The sequence below is a fragment of the Asterias rubens genome, chromosome 7, assembly GCF_902459465.1.
Source record: "Asterias rubens chromosome 7, eAstRub1.3, whole genome shotgun sequence".
NCBI classification, from domain to species: domain Eukaryota; kingdom Metazoa; phylum Echinodermata; class Asteroidea; order Forcipulatida; family Asteriidae; genus Asterias; species Asterias rubens.
The window spans coordinates 9573397-9595363 of record NC_047068.1 but is presented as its reverse complement, the minus strand read 5'-3'; the positions used below and the strand labels follow the sequence as shown (position 1 = coordinate 9595363).

General features: G+C 38.0%; 1 protein-coding gene across 1 annotated transcript in view; it reads right to left on the bottom strand.

Moving 5' to 3' along the window:
• The window catches only part of LOC117292625 (fibrillin-2-like), a 102795-nt gene that overhangs the window by 49133 nt on the left and 31695 nt on the right, over window positions 1–21967 (bottom strand). Inside the window, 26 exon segments of the mRNA XM_033774749.1 lie at window positions 359–481; window positions 1329–1445; window positions 2113–2235; window positions 3548–3670; window positions 5419–5541; window positions 6021–6143; window positions 6765–6887; window positions 7378–7500; window positions 8329–8448; window positions 9218–9331; window positions 10028–10141; window positions 10615–10737; window positions 11513–11635; window positions 12559–12681; window positions 13154–13270; window positions 13811–13933; window positions 14514–14642; window positions 15300–15425; window positions 16188–16310; window positions 17110–17232; window positions 17685–17807; window positions 18762–18884; window positions 19355–19477; window positions 20361–20483; window positions 21189–21311; window positions 21654–21770. Coding sequence (XP_033630640.1) covers window positions 359–481; window positions 1329–1445; window positions 2113–2235; window positions 3548–3670; window positions 5419–5541; window positions 6021–6143; window positions 6765–6887; window positions 7378–7500; window positions 8329–8448; window positions 9218–9331; window positions 10028–10141; window positions 10615–10737; window positions 11513–11635; window positions 12559–12681; window positions 13154–13270; window positions 13811–13933; window positions 14514–14642; window positions 15300–15425; window positions 16188–16310; window positions 17110–17232; window positions 17685–17807; window positions 18762–18884; window positions 19355–19477; window positions 20361–20483; window positions 21189–21311; window positions 21654–21770 — 3168 coding nt within the window.

Here is a 21967-nt window from a genome sequence, read left to right as displayed (position 1 = left end):
ATTTCTCAAAAACTACAACACGAAGATAATGATAGTAGAAAGCTTCCCAGAAAATATTACTTGCTGAAGTGCAGTAGTTTTTGAGAAATGAGTAAAACAATGTCATGAAAATAATTTTTGTCTCAGTGATCATGGGACGAAAATTATTTAAGCATGTAAAAATGTATTTTCATTACATTGTTTTACTCATTTCTCAAAAACTAATATTTTAAGGTACGCTTTCTACTACCATTATCTTCAAACGGTGTAAGTTTTATGTAAATCTGTGGACATTGTGTTTTGTGTTACAAAAAGTACCCAAATCCTTTACGGAAATAAGATATTCAACATGGTCAGAATTTGAAGGTGTTTCACTCACGCTCTTGGCAAGATTGTCCTAGATGGCAGTTGTCACATACACATAAGATACTAGTACAGTCGTTCTGTTGGAAACAAGTTGCTCCATTTAGACAGTAGTTTTGTGTTCGGCACAGATCGACCTCTGTAAAAAGAAGGTGACAGTAAACAAAGATTCAGTCATCAAACGCCAACATTTTCATATAACTCAGTTGTTCATTCGTTAGAGTTTTCAGTCAGGCAGCACAGACTCAGTATTCAGCCTTGGCGACTAGCCTGGGTGTGCATTATTTTTCAGAAAAAATAGCGGACGCAAATTGCTGCAAAACGTGACCAAACGAAAGTCAAGGTTAAGGTCATGAACTGAACTGACATTTTCTTTCCAATGTTTTTTTTTATTATATACTTTTCCAGACACTGTTAAGTAAGCAATGTTTCAACATAATTACCATCACTTGGCATACATGTGTAACAGTCATGGTTTTATACCACCCTCTATTCAGCCACAGGAAAAAAAAAAATAATAATAATAATACAAAAAATAATAGGGGGTGTATGGTGATGTTTATACAGAAATGAGTTGACTCCAAAGGTTTAAAGGCACTGGACACCTTCTCACGAGGTGTATTTCAACATATGCACGAAATAACAAACCTGTGAACATTTGAACTCTTTTGATCGTCAAAGTTGCGAGTTAATAATGGAAGAAAAAACACCCTTGTCACACGTGCTTGATTTCGGGACCTCAAAATCTAATTCTGAGGTCGATCTCAAAATCAAACTCAAATATTCTAGTGGAAAATTACTTCTTTCTCGAAAACTCTATTGCTTCTGAGAGAGCCGTTTCTCACAATGTTTTATACTATCAACAGCTCCCCATTGCTTGTTACCACGTGACCAAGTAAGTTTTTATGGCAACAATTATTTTGAGTAATTACCAATAGTGTCCAGTGCCTTTAAAGTCCCCACTCTACATTCTGTGTATAACTTACCCACTTCACAATTGGTACCAGCTCTACATGATGGACAGGAACAGGTGTATTCAGTACAACTCTCTGGCAGGCACACACCGTTGTAAAGACATGGGCTGTTACTACATGGATCAACCACTGGGGTAAGAGAACAAAAACATTACAGGAATCGCAGGAACAATTGGAGCTACTGGTTAAAGGAACATGTTGCCTTGGACCGGTCGAGTTGGTCTTTGAAAAGCGTTTGAAACCGTTTGTTATAAAATGCATATGGTTGGAAAGATGTTTTAAAAGTAGAATACAATGATCCACACAAGCATGCCTCGAAATTGCGTGGTTTTCCTTTTACCTCGTCGGCTAACACGGTCGGCCATTTATGGGAGTCAAATTTTTGACTCCCATAAATGGCCGACCGTGTTAGTTCGCAAAGCAAATGGAAAACCACGCAGCTTCGAGGCACATTTGTGTGGATCATTGTATTCTACTTTTAAAACATCTTTCTAACCATATGCTTTTTATAACAATTGGTTACAAATGTTTGTTTATACTGCCAACTCGTCCAATCCAAGGCAACGTGTTCCTTTAACAGCTACAACAATGTTGAGGTTTTTTTTTTCTTCTAATGTTTTTTATGTATTTTGGGGATTTAGGAGACATGGGCCTTTTGGCAATAGTTATTTTGTTGACTTTTATGCTCTCCTTGGCACCCCACTGTTGTTTTACTTTGTTTTCTTAAATATTTTTAATGTGTACATGTGCTTGTAAATGTGTTTGCCCGAATAAATATTATTAGAATGAAACTCACATGTTAGGCAGTTTGTTCCTGAATAGCACCCACTGCAGGTACACAGATACTCGGAGCAAGATCCAGCTTTACGAAGACAGTATCCACCATTCTGACATGGTAAATTGTCACATACATGGACATCTGTAAGGAAGACACAAAGTACAGTTATTATTATATATATTTATATAATTTGGGGGTTTAAATTTTTTATTGTCCAACTAAAAAGAAAGTTTTATTGAAAATTAACATGTCTCAAGTTTATAAAAGCTCCAGAATGTAAACATCTTAAACAAAGCAACATTTAAAAGGATTTAAAGGCAGTGGACACTATTGGTACTTACTCAAAATAATTTTTAGCATAAAACCTTACTTGGTAATGAGTAATGGGGAGCTGTTGATAGTACAAAACATTGTGAGAAACGGCTCCATCTGAAGTAATTTAGTTTTCGAGAAAGAAGTAATTTTCCACAAATTTGATTTCGAGACCTTAGATTTCGAAGATGAGGTCTCGAAATCAAGCATGTGAAAGCACACAACTTTGTGTGACAAGGGTGTTTTTCTTTCATTATTATCTTGCAACTTAAACGGCTGATTGAGCTCAAATTTTCACAGGTTTGTTATTTTATACTGTACACCAAGTGAGAAGACTGATCTTTGACAATTACCAATAGTGTCCAGTGTCTTTAAGACAACAACATTATTTTAAATAATGCAGTGCAACATATAAATTGGCAAGAAAAACTGCTCAGAACACAACCCTGCTACATGTGAGGGCAGAGATGGTTCTTGTGATTGATTTAGCCGAGTAGCGCATACTTGTTGCACAAGGCTGTATACTCCCAAGGGTGATGAGATTGCTTAAGGAATTATTTAAGGCCCGGGTGTAAACAGCGCTATATAAAAAATAATTATTATGATTAAATCGCCAATAAAGGATGATCACAAATATATAGATATTACAGTTTTCTAATAGCTGGAGTCCATACGAAACATAAAACAAATATAACGAGTCTCTTACCTCTTGTTAAAACATGGTAAAAATGGTTTTTCTACAGAACGCTTCCAGCCAAATTTCTGAAAAACGCGGGGCCAAACAAACCTGCGCGGCAAAGAAATCGGACGTCAGTGGTGGCTATTTGGTGTGGAAAATAGTGCCCTCAGTTTGCCAAAGCTGGAGAACTGCATTCAAACTCAATTAGGGGCATATCGTCACTGGCGTCAAGAGGTCATTATAATAGATAAGCCGTTTTTGACTCTCGGCTGAAAAAGCCGCGCGGCCGGGTGCATTTTTGACTCCAGTTATTCATAACTCAATTTTGAGAGTAAAATTGTCATTAACCGGTATCTACGATGTCTATTTGGCCATAAAAAGGTAATAGTTGAAATATTGCGATCATCCTTTATTGGCTCATTAAATATTCCATGTGTCTTGAGGTTTCTTAGCGATACTTACATTGATCACATGTATCTCCAGTGAAGCAGCCCACACAGACGCACGTATAATCCAGACAGGACGAGGCAGATTGGATACAAGTACCTCCATTACTACATGGGAAGCTGGCGCATGGATTGATAGCTGCATTTAGAAAAAAAAAACACAAAACAACCTTAGTATTAATGTATGCTGAACCTTAAAAAATGTGTGAAATTCTTTACGTCACATTACTGATGACCGCTTCTTTGGTTTCAATGTAATTTTGTAAACAGGAATTTTTTTGAACTTTGTGAATATTCATAAAACAGGTAAAACCTAGAGAAACAATAATGTAAAATTAACATCAAAAATTATAACAATAAATAATTATTGTAAAGCATGTTTAGTTCATGGCAAAACCCAAATGCACTGTACATGCATGGAACTAATTTAAAGAACATCAACCATTCTTAAAGACAGTGGACACTATTGGTAATTGTCAAAGACTAGCCTTCACAGTTGGTGTATCTCAACATATGCATAAAATAACAAGCCTGTAAAAATATGAGCTCAATCGGTCATCAAAGTTGCGAGATAATAATGAAATAAGAAAACACCCTAGTCACATGAAGTTGTGTGTGTTTAGATGGTTGATTTCGAGACCTCAAGTTCTAAATCTGAGGTCTCGAAATCAAATTCGTTGAAAATTACTTCTTTCTCGAAAACTATGGCACTTCAGAGGGAGCCGTTTCTCACAATGTTTTATACCATCAACCTCTCCCCATTACTCGTTACCAAGTAAGGTTTTATGCTAATAATTATTTTGAGTAACTACCAATAGTGTCCACTGCCTTTAAACTACACATGATTATAAAAAAAACATGCCAAAATATCGCAAGGTGAAGCGAAACAAACTGGCAGGAGAAATGTCTGAAAGTCACATGCTGAGCAGATGGGTTTTAAGTAAACACTTGAACAGGGCCAAATTTCATAGAGCTGCTAAGCACAAAAATGTGCTTCGCATGAAATTTCTTCCTTGATAAAAAACGGATTATCAACCAATTTCTACTTGATATCCAGGATGAGCAAACAACATCTGAATACCAGTATCAAGCAATATGCAACACATGAAAATTTGGTTGGTAATCCTGGTTTTATTAAGGACGAAATTTCATGCTGAGCGATTTTTTGTGCTGAGCAGCTCTAAAAAAATTGGGCCCAGATCTAGTGAGTTTTCACTCTAACACGTGTTGGAAGCCGATTCCAGAGGTTAGGAGCTGTGTATGCAAATGATCTCTAGCCATTTCTAACTGTGTTCATAGTAGCAGCATTTAATCTTAAAAGTGGGAGAGGTTTTTTTTCCAAACCAGTTCAACCAGACAACAATTATTTCAATATCGTAAAATAAGACAAATAACTATAGAAAATGTCAATGGGCCATATTTTTGACCGCGTGAGGGCGCTCTCAATCACTTCCGGGGGTATATTCATTCATACGCAAAACAGTTTTTAAAGATTGGAACACATTACAACCACAGACATCTAATCCATCACAGACAATAAGACTTTAAAAGGAGCCGTTATAATCCACCTCTAAAGCAAATTGAAACTACGGCGCAACAAAAGTGACAGAACGCCTATTAATTTGTGCAGGGCGAATCGCGTGTACCCCCGGAAGTGATCAAAATACTATTTATAGCGCCCCCGCGCGGTCAAAAATAAGGGGCATTGAACCCACGACCAGAGCAGTGTCTTACCACTGGACCACCAAGTATTGCCCAGTAGCTAGAGGCAGTTTGAATCCTATATTTAAGCAGCGAGTACCGCAACAAACATTGCTTAAACATTGTGAACATTCAGAAAGAGTAAAACCTAGAGAGAGATATTACAGTTTGATTGATGTCACTTACGTTGTCGACACTGTGGTCCCGTGAAGCACTCTGGGCACATGCAGGTAAACTCAGTACAAGAATTGGCGACTTGTTGGCAGACACCACCATTCTGACAGGGACTGTTGACGCACGGGTCTATCACTGCGGAGAACAGAGTCAATTGAATTAGTAAACAAGATAAATACTAAGTGGTGTTAAAGGCATGGACACTATTGGTAATTACTCCAAATAATTGTTAGCATAAAAACTTACTTGTTAACGATCAATGGAGAGATGTTGATAGTATAAAGCATTGTGGGAAACGGCTCCCTCTGAAGTAACATAGTTTTGAGAAAGAGGTATTTTCTCACTCAAATAATAAAAGACTTCAGGCCTAAAGCCTTTTTTAAGCATCTGAAAGCACACAAATTTGTGCAACAAGGTTTTTTTTCTATAACTATTCTCTTGCACTTGTTCTTTCGATGACCAATTTGAGTCAGAATTGTCAAAGATTTGTTGTTTAATGCATATGTTGTGATACTAAAGCACTGGTGCTTTGTTATTGCCATACATGTACAACTCATAAACGAGATTTGTGGAAGAAACGTCTGAAGAGAGTGAAGTAGAAAAAGGAAACTTACATGTTTGGCAGTTGAAGCCCTGGTGGCAAGCAGGACATGCACAAGTGTGTAGTTGACAGCTCCCTGTTTGTCTGTTACACAGTCCACCGTTCAGACAGGGACTAGATAAACATGGGTCAATCACTGTATGAGGAGATCAGAGAGAAAACATGACAACTATGAGTAGGGTTTGAAACTTTGCATGGTGGGCGTATAATCAGTTGAGGTTTGTGGTAGTACCATGTGTAAATCTCTTTTAAGTAGTGTTGGTTCTGAATTATCAATAACCGGTTCTTCTCAATCATGAACACATCTTGAGGTCCGAAAAAAAAAAACATCTTTAACACTTTTGAACACTGAAAAAAGAACAGGATTTGCACCTGCGAAAACCGAGTTTACCGACCAACTGAGCTAACAATCCCTATGTTGGTGGTCTCCCATTTTTTTTCTCGACATCTTTGTTTTTACTCAATGAAAACCAGAAATAAGTTGCATGTGAAATTGTTGAACAATAAAACAAAATCAACGACCGTGATCAGGTTTCTTTGCATACCTCCTACGACAAAGCTTAAAACTCATTCATGTTCATGGAATGTGATTGCAACCGTGAGACCGAAAGACACTTAACTTTATTCAAAATGCTAGTTTACATTTATTATGATTTTTGGGGTTGAACAAAGAATTGACTAGAGTGGGATTCGAACCAACGACCTCCGGATTAACGTACATTTATTATGTCGACGTGGGTTGTAGTCAATTACTTACACTGTTCGCAACGTTCTCCTTGGTAGCACCCACTGCACACACAAGCAAATGCAGTGCACGAGTCTTGACTGCGTAGACACTGACCACCATTCAGACATGGGTTAGGCTGACACGCGTTAATCTCTGTTATAATATACAAAGTAGCCATCAATAGTTATGACACAATTAAGGTATCATATCACTGGATGTCAAACAGCAAACAACTCGATGGACCTTACATGTATGCATCGAGGTCGTCGAGCTGCCATCTTAGAGGGGGGTGAAAGTGGAAGCATTTGATTGAGTTCAAGGGCTTAGTTTCTTGTACACATGGTAGGGGCCTTTATAGATTTTGCTGATTTTTCTGAAGGTTAGAAAAATTGGCTATCAAACATACAAATGTAAGTAGGAAGAATACCATTGCTGTTAGATGCAACACTATGACGAAACAATGGAAAAAGCGCAGAATTGCGCACAGAATCAGCAAATGAGCAATTTTCATTTGATTTAAAACCGAGGGCGCCCTTCTCAAATGACACAATGCGCATTAAAGGTCTATTTCATTTTAAAGATGCCATATTGATTTGAATCTTTACATGGTTATTGATGAATGATAGATAGTAGTAAGTTTTACCTTGTTCACATAGACTCCCCTGCCAGCATCCTTGGCATTGACATGTATAGAGTGTGCAGATGTCAGCGTCGGGTTCACAGATGGCACTGTTCTGGCAGGGACGATTGCTACATGGATTCAAGACTAGGATAAAGAAGAATCAGGCATTCTGTTAAAATTGACAGAGAGTGGTGCTCACACACAAACATTATCAATATCAATTCAATATGGAAGATAGGTAGTGGCAGACATACGTAAATATTCATCGTTTGTGTAGTGCGCACATTCCAACATTACAGAAAAGCTTCGTTAAAGAGTTTCCAAATTTCGCCACAAAATCTCGGAAAGTGTCATCCTTTTTCCCAGTGAGTGTATTAACATGAAATTACTTGGGTCATTAAACTTTATGGATAATAGAGCTGCTTAAAGGGTCTGGGTATTTTTTGTAACACACACACAAGAAACACAGTGTCCAAAGATTTACATTAAACTCACACAGTTTTTAAAAATAATGATGATAGAAAGCTTCCCTTAAATTATTACTTACTGAGGTGCTGCAGTTTTTCAAAAATGAGTAAAACAAGTCACAAAAATTATTTTAGCATGTAAAACGTGTTTTCCTGACATTGTTTTACTCATTTCTCAAACACATTAGCACCTCAGCTAGTAATATTTTAAGGTAAGCTTTCTACTACCATTATCTTCAAACGATGTAAGTTTAATGTCAATCTGTGAACATTGTGTTTTGTGTTACAAAAAGTACCCAAATCCTAAACAAACAAAAAGTAGCTAGGCCCAAAAAAATTATGATTACAAGAATAAGGTGGCAAGCTAAACTGTGACTTGTGTACTGCTCATTTCTGCTTAGCCGACAATTGTTAAGCAGCATTTCTGCTTATAAGCAGCTCAATGAAATTGTGACATGTTCATGTTGTAAATTGAAAGCAATATTATTTGAGTTGTCAGACTTACTTGTTTCACAGTTGTTTCCCTCCACACAGTTTTGACACTGGCATGTATATGAAGTACAATCATTCGATTCAATGCATTGGCCTCCGTTGATGCACGGGTTACCAGAACACGCATTCAATTCTTAGAAGAAAAAGACAGAAGCCAAACAACATGTTACAATCAATATTAGTGATAATAGAATAAGCTTTAACAAATCGCTCCCCAACCAAAGTGACCAGTGCAAGTGACCGTAGCTATATGGTATAGACGCAAACAATAGGTAATTGCATCAAATGTTGACCATGGCAGAGCTTTTTTCAATGGCTAAGTAATTGTCATATCAGTTATCGAGAAAGACTTTGCTAAGGTTGAAAATGCGAAGCTGTAAACTTTTTTTTTTAAATCAGTACAACTATTACATGTACTCAGCAATTTGTTTGCTTTTGATTTTTAAATGAGATATCGCCCAACATCACAAGGCTTGACAGCCACTTTAGGGCTACACTGAACTGATATGGGCTATCGACCCAAATCAACTGCCACCAGGGGCACATTGCCCCCAACTCATGGGGCTGAAACAGAGTTACCCCTTCACAGTAGGAATGGTTATCATCCACTAAGAGCCTGGCTGGTAGAGCAGAATGCAATTACCTTCCCAACATTTACACGTTAATCTTATCAAACAGAAGAGTCTCAAAATAAATGATAGACCAATAATTTGTAGAAAAACAAATCCAACTGAATACATTTGGTAGACTTTTAATAACAGACCAGGGGTGGATTTCACTAGTCTTATCTCGAGTTAGGCCCAGTTACTCATCCTAACTTAGGACTATCAATGTAGTTTGTATATCTCCTAGGACTAGGTTAGGACTAGTCCTAACTCTTTGTGAAATCGACCCCAACTTACTTATTTCACATTGAACTCCTACGTAGCATGTAGGGCAGGAACACGATGCAAACGAGCAGTACTCGTCACAGACACCACCGTTTTGACACGCCAGTGCACTACAAGCTTCAACAGCTACAAGAAAAACACAAAACTCAAATCAAAATATTTCATTTTATCGCATTCACAGTCCCATGCATTATACGCACCTTTGTATGCGAAGGGGTACTCAAATAAAAATATTTCATTTTATCGCATTCACAGTCCCATGCATTATACGCACCTTTGTATGCGAAGGGGTTGCGTCAATCTAAAAGACCAGTTTGCGTTCGCCTATAGTCTTGATGGTCAGTGATTGGATGCGCAATTTGCTTTGTTTTTGTTCTGGCACTTCAAGGAAGGTGCAAACTTTAAGAATAAAAAATCACTTTTGTCGCAGGAGAAACAGGGCACAATTTTTAAAAAAGAAATGAAAACGAAAAAGGGAACTTTGGTGAATGCTGATTGCAAACTGCTCACCGCGCCAAATGACCTGTGGTTTATTTGCAACAATTGTTTAACGGCCTGACATTTTGACCCATCAGAGTCTTTTTTTTAAAGGTTCTCCTGAACCATTCCTTGAAACAACTTGCTTGAATTTTTTTATTTTTTCCATGAGCAGTTTTTGTGACAGGGGTCTTGCATTCATTGAACTAGATAAATATGCAAACAAAAGGTTGTGCCCATGATTGTGGCTGTGCACACACAAACAATTAAAAAACTTTTGTCTAAGCACTAAGCAAATACAATTGCCTTTATTCTTATCAACCAAAGACAGCTTTAAATACTTACGTATAGTGCAGTCTGGACCAGTCCAACATGAGCTACACTGACATGTGTAACCAGGGCAACCATTCAAACAAACACCACCATTCATGCATGGAGTATTAGCACAGTAGTTGATACCTGTAATCACAAAGTTATGTGTCTTGAGTTACATATTTATAGTAGATGTAGGCAGAACTGCCGACATTCGCATCTTAAAATCAGGAAGATTATGTACACCATCAGAGAGATATTTAAGATTTACATTCAACATATTCGGACAAAGTTTCCATAATACTGAAAGTTGCGACAACTTCCATTAGAAGCCATTTTGTGGGTGAATACAGGGTACCAGACTAATACGTCCTTTGGGTTATGCTGCAACTGGACTGAAAGTGGCGTCAAGCAACCACATGACCAAAGAAAACAGTTCCCTCAGTATCTAAGCTCTTGCCAATACATGGCTTTGTTATGAAACTGCAATAACAGGTTCATTACAGTATATGTTTTTTCTTCTGCTCCATGCAGCAGTAACAGTGTTTCAATCAATCTACTGAACAGGCAGAGATTCCACAGACAGAACAGCCAATGATTGTGATTTTTTTATATCTTACGTTGTTCACAGAAGACTCCAGAATAACACGGTGAGCATGTACATGAAATACCAGTGCAGTCTGTCCGCTGATTACAGGTTGCTCCGTTCAGACAAAAGTTGGATGTCTGGCACAAATCAACACCTAAAAGAGAAAATCAAGAAAATTGACAATAACAAAACATCAAAAATAAAATAAAAACATCACAAAATAAGAAAACATCAACAATGGACCCTTCCCATGAAATAACTACATTCACGCATGCGTACAGACCCTATTAGATGGAAAACGCCATAGAGATGTGCACTAAGCAGACGCGCAATCGCGTCTGCGTCATGCAACCATAAGCCGTGTACAAAACAGCGCAATGTTTCCTTATTTTTACCAACCAAAATGTTAGTGCACACGCGCTGTGTGCAATTTGCAAATTTCATGGGAAGGGTCTATTACAAAACATTCAGAGATGTATTCATTGGTTTTACCAATTCTATGATGTTTGTAAAGCAATGTATAATCATTACTTTCACTGTGGGTCAGTTTCGATGATTCAAAAGAGGGGCACGCAACCAGAAGGAGATTGTACACAGTTTGCTGTAATGGGGACAGAATCTTCTAGGGAGGCAGATTCTCCAGGGGGACAGAGTTCCTGCCACGCCAGACTTGAGAAAAATACTGTGTAGTAATAATATTAATAATAATAAAGATTTGTAATTCACACATATCCACCCTGTTGGGTGTTCAAGGAGCAGTGAATGTATTTTTCTACATATACCGGTGTATGGGTAAATCCCCAATGCAAATTTAATTTTCGTAGAGAAGAACAAAAAAATATATCAACCTAAACTGGTTAATAAAAGACTTTTTTATGTGAGACACAAAAATCTTATTTTGAAGACTACTCGATTGAACTGCTACTTACGATCTTGACAATTGGAGCCCTGGAAGCATGTAGGACAATCACAGGAATATCTGGAACAATCTCCGCTTAGCGGCGTACAAGCCCCTCCAGCTAAGCATGGATTGTTCAGGCACGGATCAATATCTGAAAAATTACAAAAACATTCATTGGGCATTAATATGAAGTGCTATGACTGAGTCTAGTGCATGGGAATAAACGTCTGGGCCTAATTTCATAGAGCTGCTTAAGCACAAAAAACTAGCTACATGTTAACTAACAAAATTATGCTTACCAGAAAAAGGTTACCAGCTTAAATACCATTTCCTATGTTGCATCTTCAAACGGTATCCTGCCTATTGTTGCTTAGCATACATTTTTTAAGCAATATTTTCTATGAAATTGGGCGCTGGTGTTGTCAGACTTTAGCTATAAAATCCAGGTATAAAACCTCTTACAAGGGAGTACCTTTGGTTGTTGCTCTAAAATTAATGCACATATGGTTAGAAGCACTGCAGCTGTTGATAATTTTAAAAGTCGATTCCCTTCTAATTACCAGTAGTGTTCAGTGCCTTTAAATGATACAATAATAATATTTGTGGCTTCTTATATAGCGCACATGTCCGTCACCCAGTGACGCTCCTGGCACTGTAGCATACAGTATTTCCTGCCAGATGTGGGACTACGTTTGAATTGTGAGACCTAATTCTGAAAGCACCATGTAATGCTTTACAAGATGCTGTGGCGCAATTTGCTGCCGATCGGACCAGGAACACTGGGGCGAACCCCCTTCTCTTTTCGATAAGTCCACTGAGTTCTTTTACATGCGTTACATAACACATGGGACCAACGGCTTAGCGTCCCATCCGAAGGACGAAGCAATGGTTAAGTGTCTTGCTTTAGGACAAAAGTGTCATGGCTTGGGAATCGAACCCACACTCTGCTGATCAGAAACACCAGAGTTTGAATTCTGTGCTCTTAACCGCTCGGCCATGACACTTCCATATAGTATTATCAGAAATTGTAGACATAAACTAGAAGAAGTTTGAGAAAGTAAGTATAAAACTTACTGGTCTGGCAGAGGTCCCCAGTGAAGCAGCCGGTACATTGGCATGTGTAGATCTCACAGGAATTTTCATCAGGTACACAGAAACCGCCGTTAGTACAAGGGTTTGGATCACACAGGTTCTTCCCTACGATAAACAGGGAAAAACAGATCATATAAAAGGATTTGGGTACTTTTTGTAATGCAAAGCACAATGTCCACAGATTTACATTAAACTTACACCGTTTGAAAATAATGATAGTAGAAAGCTTACCTTAAAATATTAGTTGCTGAGGTGCTGTAATAGTTTTTGAAAAATTAGTAAAACAATGTCATGAAAATACGTTTTTACATGCTAAAACATTTAAAAAAAAACTACAGCACCTCATCAAGTAATATATTCAGGGAATATTTTAAACCTTGCAGGGTCGAATTGCTGTGTGATAATGGCCCTTGCCTTCGGCTCGGGCCATTATCACACGGCAATTTGACCCTGCCCGGTTTTAAACGGCCGTGAAAGAACTAGTAGCTAGCCTTTGCTTCCCTTATTATGATTATTATTATGATTATTATTATGATTACTTCAAATCTAACACAGTGTAGACACAGGATAGACTTACTTGTTTCACAGCTGAGTCCTATAAAGCAATCCGGACATTGACATTCAAACGTAGTACAGCCAGTGGAAACACACGTACCACCGTTAGCACATCGATTGATCTCACACGGGTTCAACACTGTACAAAGGGTAGAAATAAAAGTTTATGTGGATTTGAACAATAAAAGTGGGATTTGAAACTTTGCACGATGGAGATACGATATGGAAATGTTTGCGATAACACCATGTAATGACTATCTCTAAAGGTCTCTAAATGAGTTGGGGTGGTTCTGAGGTTCTGAAAAGACCGGTGGTTCCAGCTTTTCCAGAAGACAATCAGAGCATACCGATCAAAACGCCAAGTTGAAATCAACGGTTCTCTTCAGAACCGCACCAACATCATTTAGAGATAGTCATTACATGGTGTTACCGCAAATCTTCCCATATTGAATTATATCTACTTATTACTTATGATTAATATATAGCTCTTAACTCTTAACAATTTTTGCAAACAAAATTGTGTTGACGAATACTAGTAACATTCCAGTCTTCAGAATGGGAAAAAGGAATCTTGAGGGTGCTTAAGTTAAAAAGTTGCAAAAGAAACTAGTAAAAAAAAAACAAATGATAAATTTATCACTAAAACAAATGTACACGAAAGGGTTAACAATTTACTTACAGACTTGACACCGGTTACCGAAATAGCAGCCTGGACAGTCACATGTGTATTGTGAACAGGAGCCGGCTACCAGGGAACATATTCCAGCGTTCTCACATGGCGCAGTCAAACATGGATCAATAGCTAGAAAAAAGAAAAAGAAAAAAGAAAAAAAAGGGGACTAAGGTTAGATCTAACAGCAAAACATGTGTGCGTTAATTTAATAGATGTTAAATTTGCATCGGGGATAAAGAATATAATTTTTGGTATAGCCTTACACCAATGTGTGTCACTGTATAATTGGTACTTTCCCAAAGTAAAAAGTCAAAAACAAACATGTGTGCTATAATTTAATAGATGTTAAATTTGCATCGGGGATAAAGAATATCAATTTTGGTTTTACCCTTACACCAATGTATGTCACTTAATTGGTATAATTGGTACTTTCCCCCAAGTTCTGTTTTTTTTCACAGAGCTTGGGAAAGTACTGAGTATACAGTGCTAACACAAAACCAAAGATAAAGTTAACATACTGGAGAAGAATGGAGTTACTCGCCATGTAGGACTAGCCTTAAGTTTGAATATCTCCTAGGACTAGTCCCAAGTAAGGACTAGTCCCAAGTAAGGACTAGTGGTGATGCTCCAAAGAAATAGCTCCCTGATTTAAATATTTAAACAAATCTGGGCTACTACACAAACAGACAAACAGACAATGTTAACTTACGTATATCACAGAAAGTGCCGGCATAGCAGCCTCTGCAGGAGCATGTGTAGTCCACACAGTTACCGATCTCATTGGAGTTCACGCACTGAGCATTATTCTGACATGCTGACTGCTCACATGCATTGATAGCTATAGAGAGAAACATCACAAAACACTCCAGTCAATTACACATCAATCAAATAAATGCACTCTTTGTATCACGACACATTCCTTTACCGTGGCATATCGTGGTCCTGTACGTTTGATTCAAGTCCTGATGGCAAAGAAAGTCATCAGCGTGTGGATTTAAAATCCTGCTCATTCACAGAATGGTCCAGTAGTTCTAGCGAAACTTTGAGCAAGGAACTTTACCATAAATTGCTTCTCTTCACCCAGGTGTATAAAGCGGAATGTGCAAGGGTTGATTCAGTATTATATTGGTTAATAAAGGGCTAATCTAAACAACCTTGGGTTAGATGCTCCCAGGGGAGTTGTGGATTGGTTAAAGTATGCCTGATGAAAAGAGACAGTTTTGTAAAGCACCTTGACCTAGCTACTAAGATATGTTATGCTATACAAACACATGTTATTAAGTACATACATTGTACATGTAGTCAGTTACTTTCTTCATATTAAATAACAAACCACAAGAAGAAACCTTAGACAAAGATATTGACAAAATAGGGAGACCGCCAACATAGGACATTAGATAGCTCAGTTGGTAGAGCACCGGCATGTTAATCCAGAGGTCATTGGTTAAAATCCCGCCCTTGTCAATTTGTCTTTATTCAACCCCGAATCACTTACTATCTTCGCATACATCTCCTCTGTAACACGTTGGACAGCTGCATTCAAACTCAGTACACGATGTGCCACCCAGTCTAGAGCAGGCACCTCCATTCAGACAGGGTTGTATGGCGCAGGGATCTTGTACTGAAATGAACAAGAATTAGCACCAGGTTAAAATATTACACAGAGTGTTTTGATTTCATGATGATTGTTTGCAAACTAAGTTTGCACAATGCTGGAAATGCATGGAAAAAATAACACACAATGAATGCTTGTTCTGTAGTACAAAATTGGGGATCAAGTTGTAGGTGGGGGAGTTATACATTATACTAAATTATCAATAATTCAAATGTAGTGTTCTCCTACATTGTACATGCAAAAAAAGGTTGGTGCACCATCAAGCTTTCTGTGGCACTCTCGCTGTTTAAGAATCGCCACCATGGGTATAATATTAATAATAATAATGGCATCTTATATACATGTAGTGCTCATATTCATCACTCAGTGACGCTCAAGGCGCTTCAACATTTATAATTTTCCTGCAAGGTATGTGGGAATACGGTTGAAGTATGAGATCTACTTCTTTAAAACATACATGTAGCACCATGTAATGGTTTCAAAGTGCTGTGGCACAATATGCAGCAAATCTAAGATCCGCCTGCCAAGTTATTTCCAAACTTTTTGTCAAGTCCAAGCATTTCAGAGTTCGAATTCAATCTTTAAAAAATCTTTGCTTCAAAAAATTATGTCCACTTAAATAATCATTTGTCTTTAAAAGTGCTAACCAAGTGAAAAATGTAGTGAAAGAGTAGGACGTTGATGCTAAAAAGAGGTTAACCAGGAGAGAAATTGGTCCCGTCTCTTTGAGTGTTTGATAGACCAAGTCAGATAAGACGGTATACTTACAGAATTCACAGAATGATCCAATGTAACATCCAGGGCAAGAACATGTGAACGTTTCACAGGAACCAGGATCTGGTACACACATACCTCCATTACGACATGGATTAGGAGCACACTGATCAACACCTACAAACAAAAACAAATTACACCAAAATCAAAACCCTACGTTCAAACTTGAGTAACTATTCTAATATAAGCTATTCTTTTTCACAAAAATATAATTTGGCACTACAGAAAATCAGCTACAAATGAAGACTACATGTACTTGATGTTTACAAGTTGAATAATTGTTGGCACAATTTCATAGTTTGTATTCAATCTTGCTAGTAATTTCTGGTAATGAAACCCTAGGAGGCCTCAAAAGTAAACGTAATCACTGTGGCTCGCAAGTCTGAGGAAATCTGTACGCAGGGGTGCTTGCACTGAACCTGAAACACCAGGGTTAACCCCTACTCATTTATGATAAGTGTTCTAGATTCTTGTACAGGCACTATCAATCCTAGTATACCAGCCCTACAACTTTACGTGATATCCAAAGGACAAAGCAATCGTGGTAAAGTATTTAGTAAATTTAAAGAGTGCAAGCATCGGGAGAAGAGGACATAGGAAGTTCTGGTCTGACATCATCCGAGACGGGATATGCCGAAACATTGCATGACAGAGGACAGAGAACTGTTGCGATCCCTGACTACAGAAGCATCCATCATAGTACATGTACCCCAATGACCAGCAAGACGGTCTCAGGATGAGTGAGGCTGTATCTGAATTGGCATTTACAGCTACGGCTACGGCTGTTGCTAAGGGTGTTGCTAAGGACGTCCTATACCTCAACGCAAGATGACGCAGTAGCCGTAGCCCTAGCTGTAGCCGCTTTATTTGAACCAGCCCGAGTGACTGAAGGGGTGTTTCCATGTTGTGTACTTACGTGTCTCGCATTGTTGACCGATATAACATGACGGACATTGACAGATGAAATCTTCACACACTGATCCTACTGGTTGACATGTTCCTTGGTTCTGACATGGACTAGGTGAACATTGATCCTTCCCTGCATCAGAAAAATAATTATAGACTCTTAAGATACAAAGGCAACGGCTTGTTCCGACTGTTTTAATCATATCAATGTCATAATACATACATTTCAAAAGGTGTCACCAAATATGGAGTGGTTATGTCCATGCAGGAAGAATAATCCGTAATTGGAGTACACAATTTATCTGCATTATTTTCAGTCTATGACAAGGCTGAAAAGCCGTGTCAAAAAGAGGGCTACATTTAACTGGGTTTGGCTAACAACTCAAATCAACTGTCACCGGGGACACATTGCCACCTACTCCTGCAGCTGAAACAGAGTTCCCCCATTCAGAGTTCGTAAGGATGTAGTCATGTGTATCATCCACTAGGAGCCTGGCTGATAGAGCAGAGAGCACTACCTTCCCAACTTTTTAAGGAAGGCTTTTGGCGATAATCACTTGCATGATGACTTGGACAATGACTTACTGGTTTGACAGGTCTCTCCTGTGTAGCACGGTTGACACTGGCACGTATACTGATCACAGGTCCCTGCTACTGCATTACAGAATCCATTATTCTGACATGGATTGGGACTGCACTGATCAACAACTGATGAGAAAAGAAAGAAAAGATTTAATTAGCAAGATTCTTCATTGTCTTCACTCTTCTCCTTTGGCTCTAATAAGAGCGTTGAGAATACTGTACATATCCAATCCCAAATCCAAAGTGCCTGAAATACTGTGAGCGCACATCACTTGTGGTGCGGTCAAGCTAAATATGTCAATTGCTGAAAAGATCATTTTGGAGAAACAAGCAAAAACAGGCCAACAAGGGGGGGGGGGGGAGGTATTTTCAATTTCTTTTCAAATTTATTATTAAATTGCCAAAGTTAATCTTGCATTATATTGGCAACTTCGATGATAAATAACATCAAAAAGGGGTTAAACTCAGCATAGAAAAAACAAGTGTGTTAAACAACTCAACTTATATAAACAACTAAACTTTAAAGACATTTTTCTCAGTTTAATTCTCTGGTATCTCTTGGTGTTTCCACTTCCACCACTTTGAAACAAAGTGGTGCTCCATTCAAAATGTATCAACAAATAAAAAATCACCCAGATCGCCAAACGACTCATTTTGCTTGATCGCATCACATTTGATATAAAAAGAAGTGTTTGCCACATTTCATCTTAAGCTGGGAAAATCTTGATGGATCATAAAATCAGGAGAAGTTTTGGATCCTTGATTTGTATAGGTGTTAATAAAGTTTTATCTTCAAGTACGCGCTAATCCTCCAATCAGATTTGCAGAATGGAGTGGTGATAAAAACCTATATTGCACGGCTAATATCACTACCATGCGTCTTGTGTGTTCTATGTCACGCGCCAAGTTTGCTTGAAGATAAATACGTTATCACACGCGCGCTCGTGGAAATACGGAGAATATAGCGCGTCTGCATTCCATACCCAACTCGGCCTTCGGCGTCGTTGGATATCGGAAGCAGAAGCGCTATATTTGTTTGTGTTCCACTCACGCTTGTGTGATAACTTATAACATTCTTACATGTTTCACAATTGAGTCCTTGATAGCAGTCTTGACAGGCACACGTATACGCTGTGCAGGTGTTGGCAACTTGACTACAGGTTCCTCCTGAACGACATGGAAAACTCACACACGGATCCAGATCTGAATATCACAACACATTAATAAAATTATTATTTATTTGACCAAAACAAACAAAACACAATTACATAGGAACAAATACAAGAAGATGAATACAGAAGTAAACCATACCTAAGCAATAAAAGTATTGAGCTACAGAAAACAAACAAATAAGTAAATAGGCCCTAGAAAGAAAAAATATAATTACAAAGACGGTCTGTACAAAGACCTACATATAAGTACTATCGTAATATTGGGTGCTTTCCATTAGCTTCCCCCCGTCAACCTCGGTGTGCGACTTTACCAGGACGAACGTGGGGTAGTAATCTGTCCACGTTTGTCCTGGAAAAAAAAATACGCCACTCGGATGAGCACACCGGGGAAGCTAATTGAACACACCCAATGACTGCATCACAAGGGAAACTTGATATCTGAAATAACAAAAAGTTGCATTTTATAAAGGTGATCCCCTAGATGCATTGATTCACACTTACATGTTTCACAGAATTCCCCAGCGTAGCACTCAGGACAGGCACATGTATAAACCCCACATGCATTGGGACTCGGCTGGCAGGAACCACCATTTTGACATTGGTGAGTGTCACATGCGTCTTGATCTAGATACAAATAAAAGTGTTTACAATAAGATTATTGATATTTTAATAATTGCTAAAACAATTTTGTTTAAGTCTTCCATTTTTTCCCCTGTGATTGTGGCATTAGCAGCTTCATTTATTTCACATGTTGCACTCTCAACAAAAAATACAGTTCCAATGTTACTCACAATTTAAACAAAATAAATTTAAATTTCTACACGGCTTAATCTATCACATAATGATAGATGGATAGATACATGTAGAACACACTTTATTATCAGAGATGTTAAATTTGCATCGGGGATAAAGAATATTAATTTTGTTTTTGCCCGGTAGCTAGAGGCAGTTCGAATCCTATGTTTTGGCAGCGGGTAAAAAACAAAATTAATATTCTTTATCCCCAATGCAAATTTAACATCTCTTATATCGTTGCGGTACCTGCTGCCAAAACATAGGATTCGAACTGCCTCTAGCTACCGGGCAACCTCGGTAGTCTAGTTGGTAAGACACTGCTCTAAAATTGCAAGGGTCATGGGTTCGAATTCCACCAGAGTAAATTAATGCCTGTGATATTGTTTTCACAGGACTCAGGAAAGTACTTAGTATACAGTGCTAACACACATCTGTGTATGGGTAAAAACCAAAATTAATAAACTTTATTATCCCTCGCTGGGGAAATTAAAATTACCTAGACAAAGAACTGTATGCAGATCTACAAAAACAAATGATCAGTAACGAAAAGGTACAACTTAACAACAACAAATCGGAAAATCAGACTAAAGAAGGAAGAATATTGCACCTGCATTGGCTGCTGTAGAATATTTATAATGAATAGACCATCAAAAATGAATAATGAAATATAATGTAAATTATGACACAACGCAGCCGTCTAATCCATACTTACATATCTCACAGTTGGTGCCTCTGTAGCAACTAGGACAGGTACAGATGTACTGAGTACAGGAATTAGGAGCTTGACTACACGTTCCTAAATTCTGACATGGGTTACTGATGCATGGATCCACCGCTGTAAAAAAAAAAAAAAAAAATAAATATGAGATCAACAACTGTTTCAAGAAAACGTATAGCTTTGATTTGTAGGAACCGTTTGATTGCTTCATACCACGTGTAGATATACATGTAATACAATAAAACTAACTGACTAAAAATTGAATGAAACTGGATTAATTCTTGCTGGAATTGACCAAGCTTAAATTTCAATCCCTTCAAGAATCAATGACTAGGATCCTTTGTCATTGTTACAAAATTCAACATCATATGGCAAGTAGGATTTGAAACTTTCCATGGTAAAAATACGATAAAGTATAGGGTTCGCGGGACACACCATGTAATGATAATCTCTCTTTAAGTATTGGGTGGTTCTGAAAAGAACCGTCGGTTTCAACTTCAACTCGATGTATCATTTCATGGTGTTTTCACAAACCTAGCCCTATGTAGGACTCTTCCTTTGTGCTGTACACAGATACAGAGTCCTAACTATTATGGTCCATTTCTGGGGTGGAAATTTTTCAAAGCTTCGTAACTCGCATCTTACCTGCAAGAAGTCAATAGTTTCAACAGATTCACATTCCATGGCAGCAAACCCTTCCATATTATATGGTAACTCAATACCCCCAAAATGGAGTTGTAAAAACACCTTGGGCCTTTTTAAAGTGGCTTCTAGAATTGTATATAAACTTCCATTATTTCATTATTAGCTAAGATGACTTACGTATATCACAGGTAGCTCCCTGGAAGCACAATGCACATTGACAGGTGTACTCTGTGCAGGAACCAGCGACTGACTGACAGAAGCCGTTATTACTGCATGGATTTGGCTCGCATTGACTGATGACTGCAAATAAAAAATACAAAAGATGAAAGGCTCAACACTGGCTGTAAAAAAGTGAACTTCTCCAAGTTAATCAAATTATGTTTCACTGACGTATGTCCTCTGTGTTGAAATGAAAACCGTAATAAATGATCTTAAAATTTATCTAAAAACATCTAGACTATTTCTCCATTCTTACAGAAGTGTTACTGAATTCATAAGCAGTCAAAGGTTAGTTAAAACGCAGGTAATGGTATAATGTAAAACACATCTGGTTTTATTCTGAACACAATTACAATGTTTACATTCTGCATAATTTGTTTAGAGTGGTAACATTTCAAAACTAAACCTTGATAAATTACTTACACTCGTTACATCTATCTCCCATCCAGCAACCGCTACATTGACATTGAAACGTTGTACATGATGTAGCTTGGCACTGACCACCATTCAAGCAAGGGTTTCCTGCACATGGATCCAACACTGCAGGGATACAAAACAGAAACAAAACAACATCAGGACCCAATTTCATAGAGCTGCTTAAGCACAAAATTTTGCTTAAGCAAAAAAATCCTTGCTTAGTAAAATCAGATTACCGGCCAAGACTCCACTCTGTTGTTATGCAAAGTAAACAACAGCTAAAAACCAGTCACAAGCAATGTATATGGCATGAAATTTTT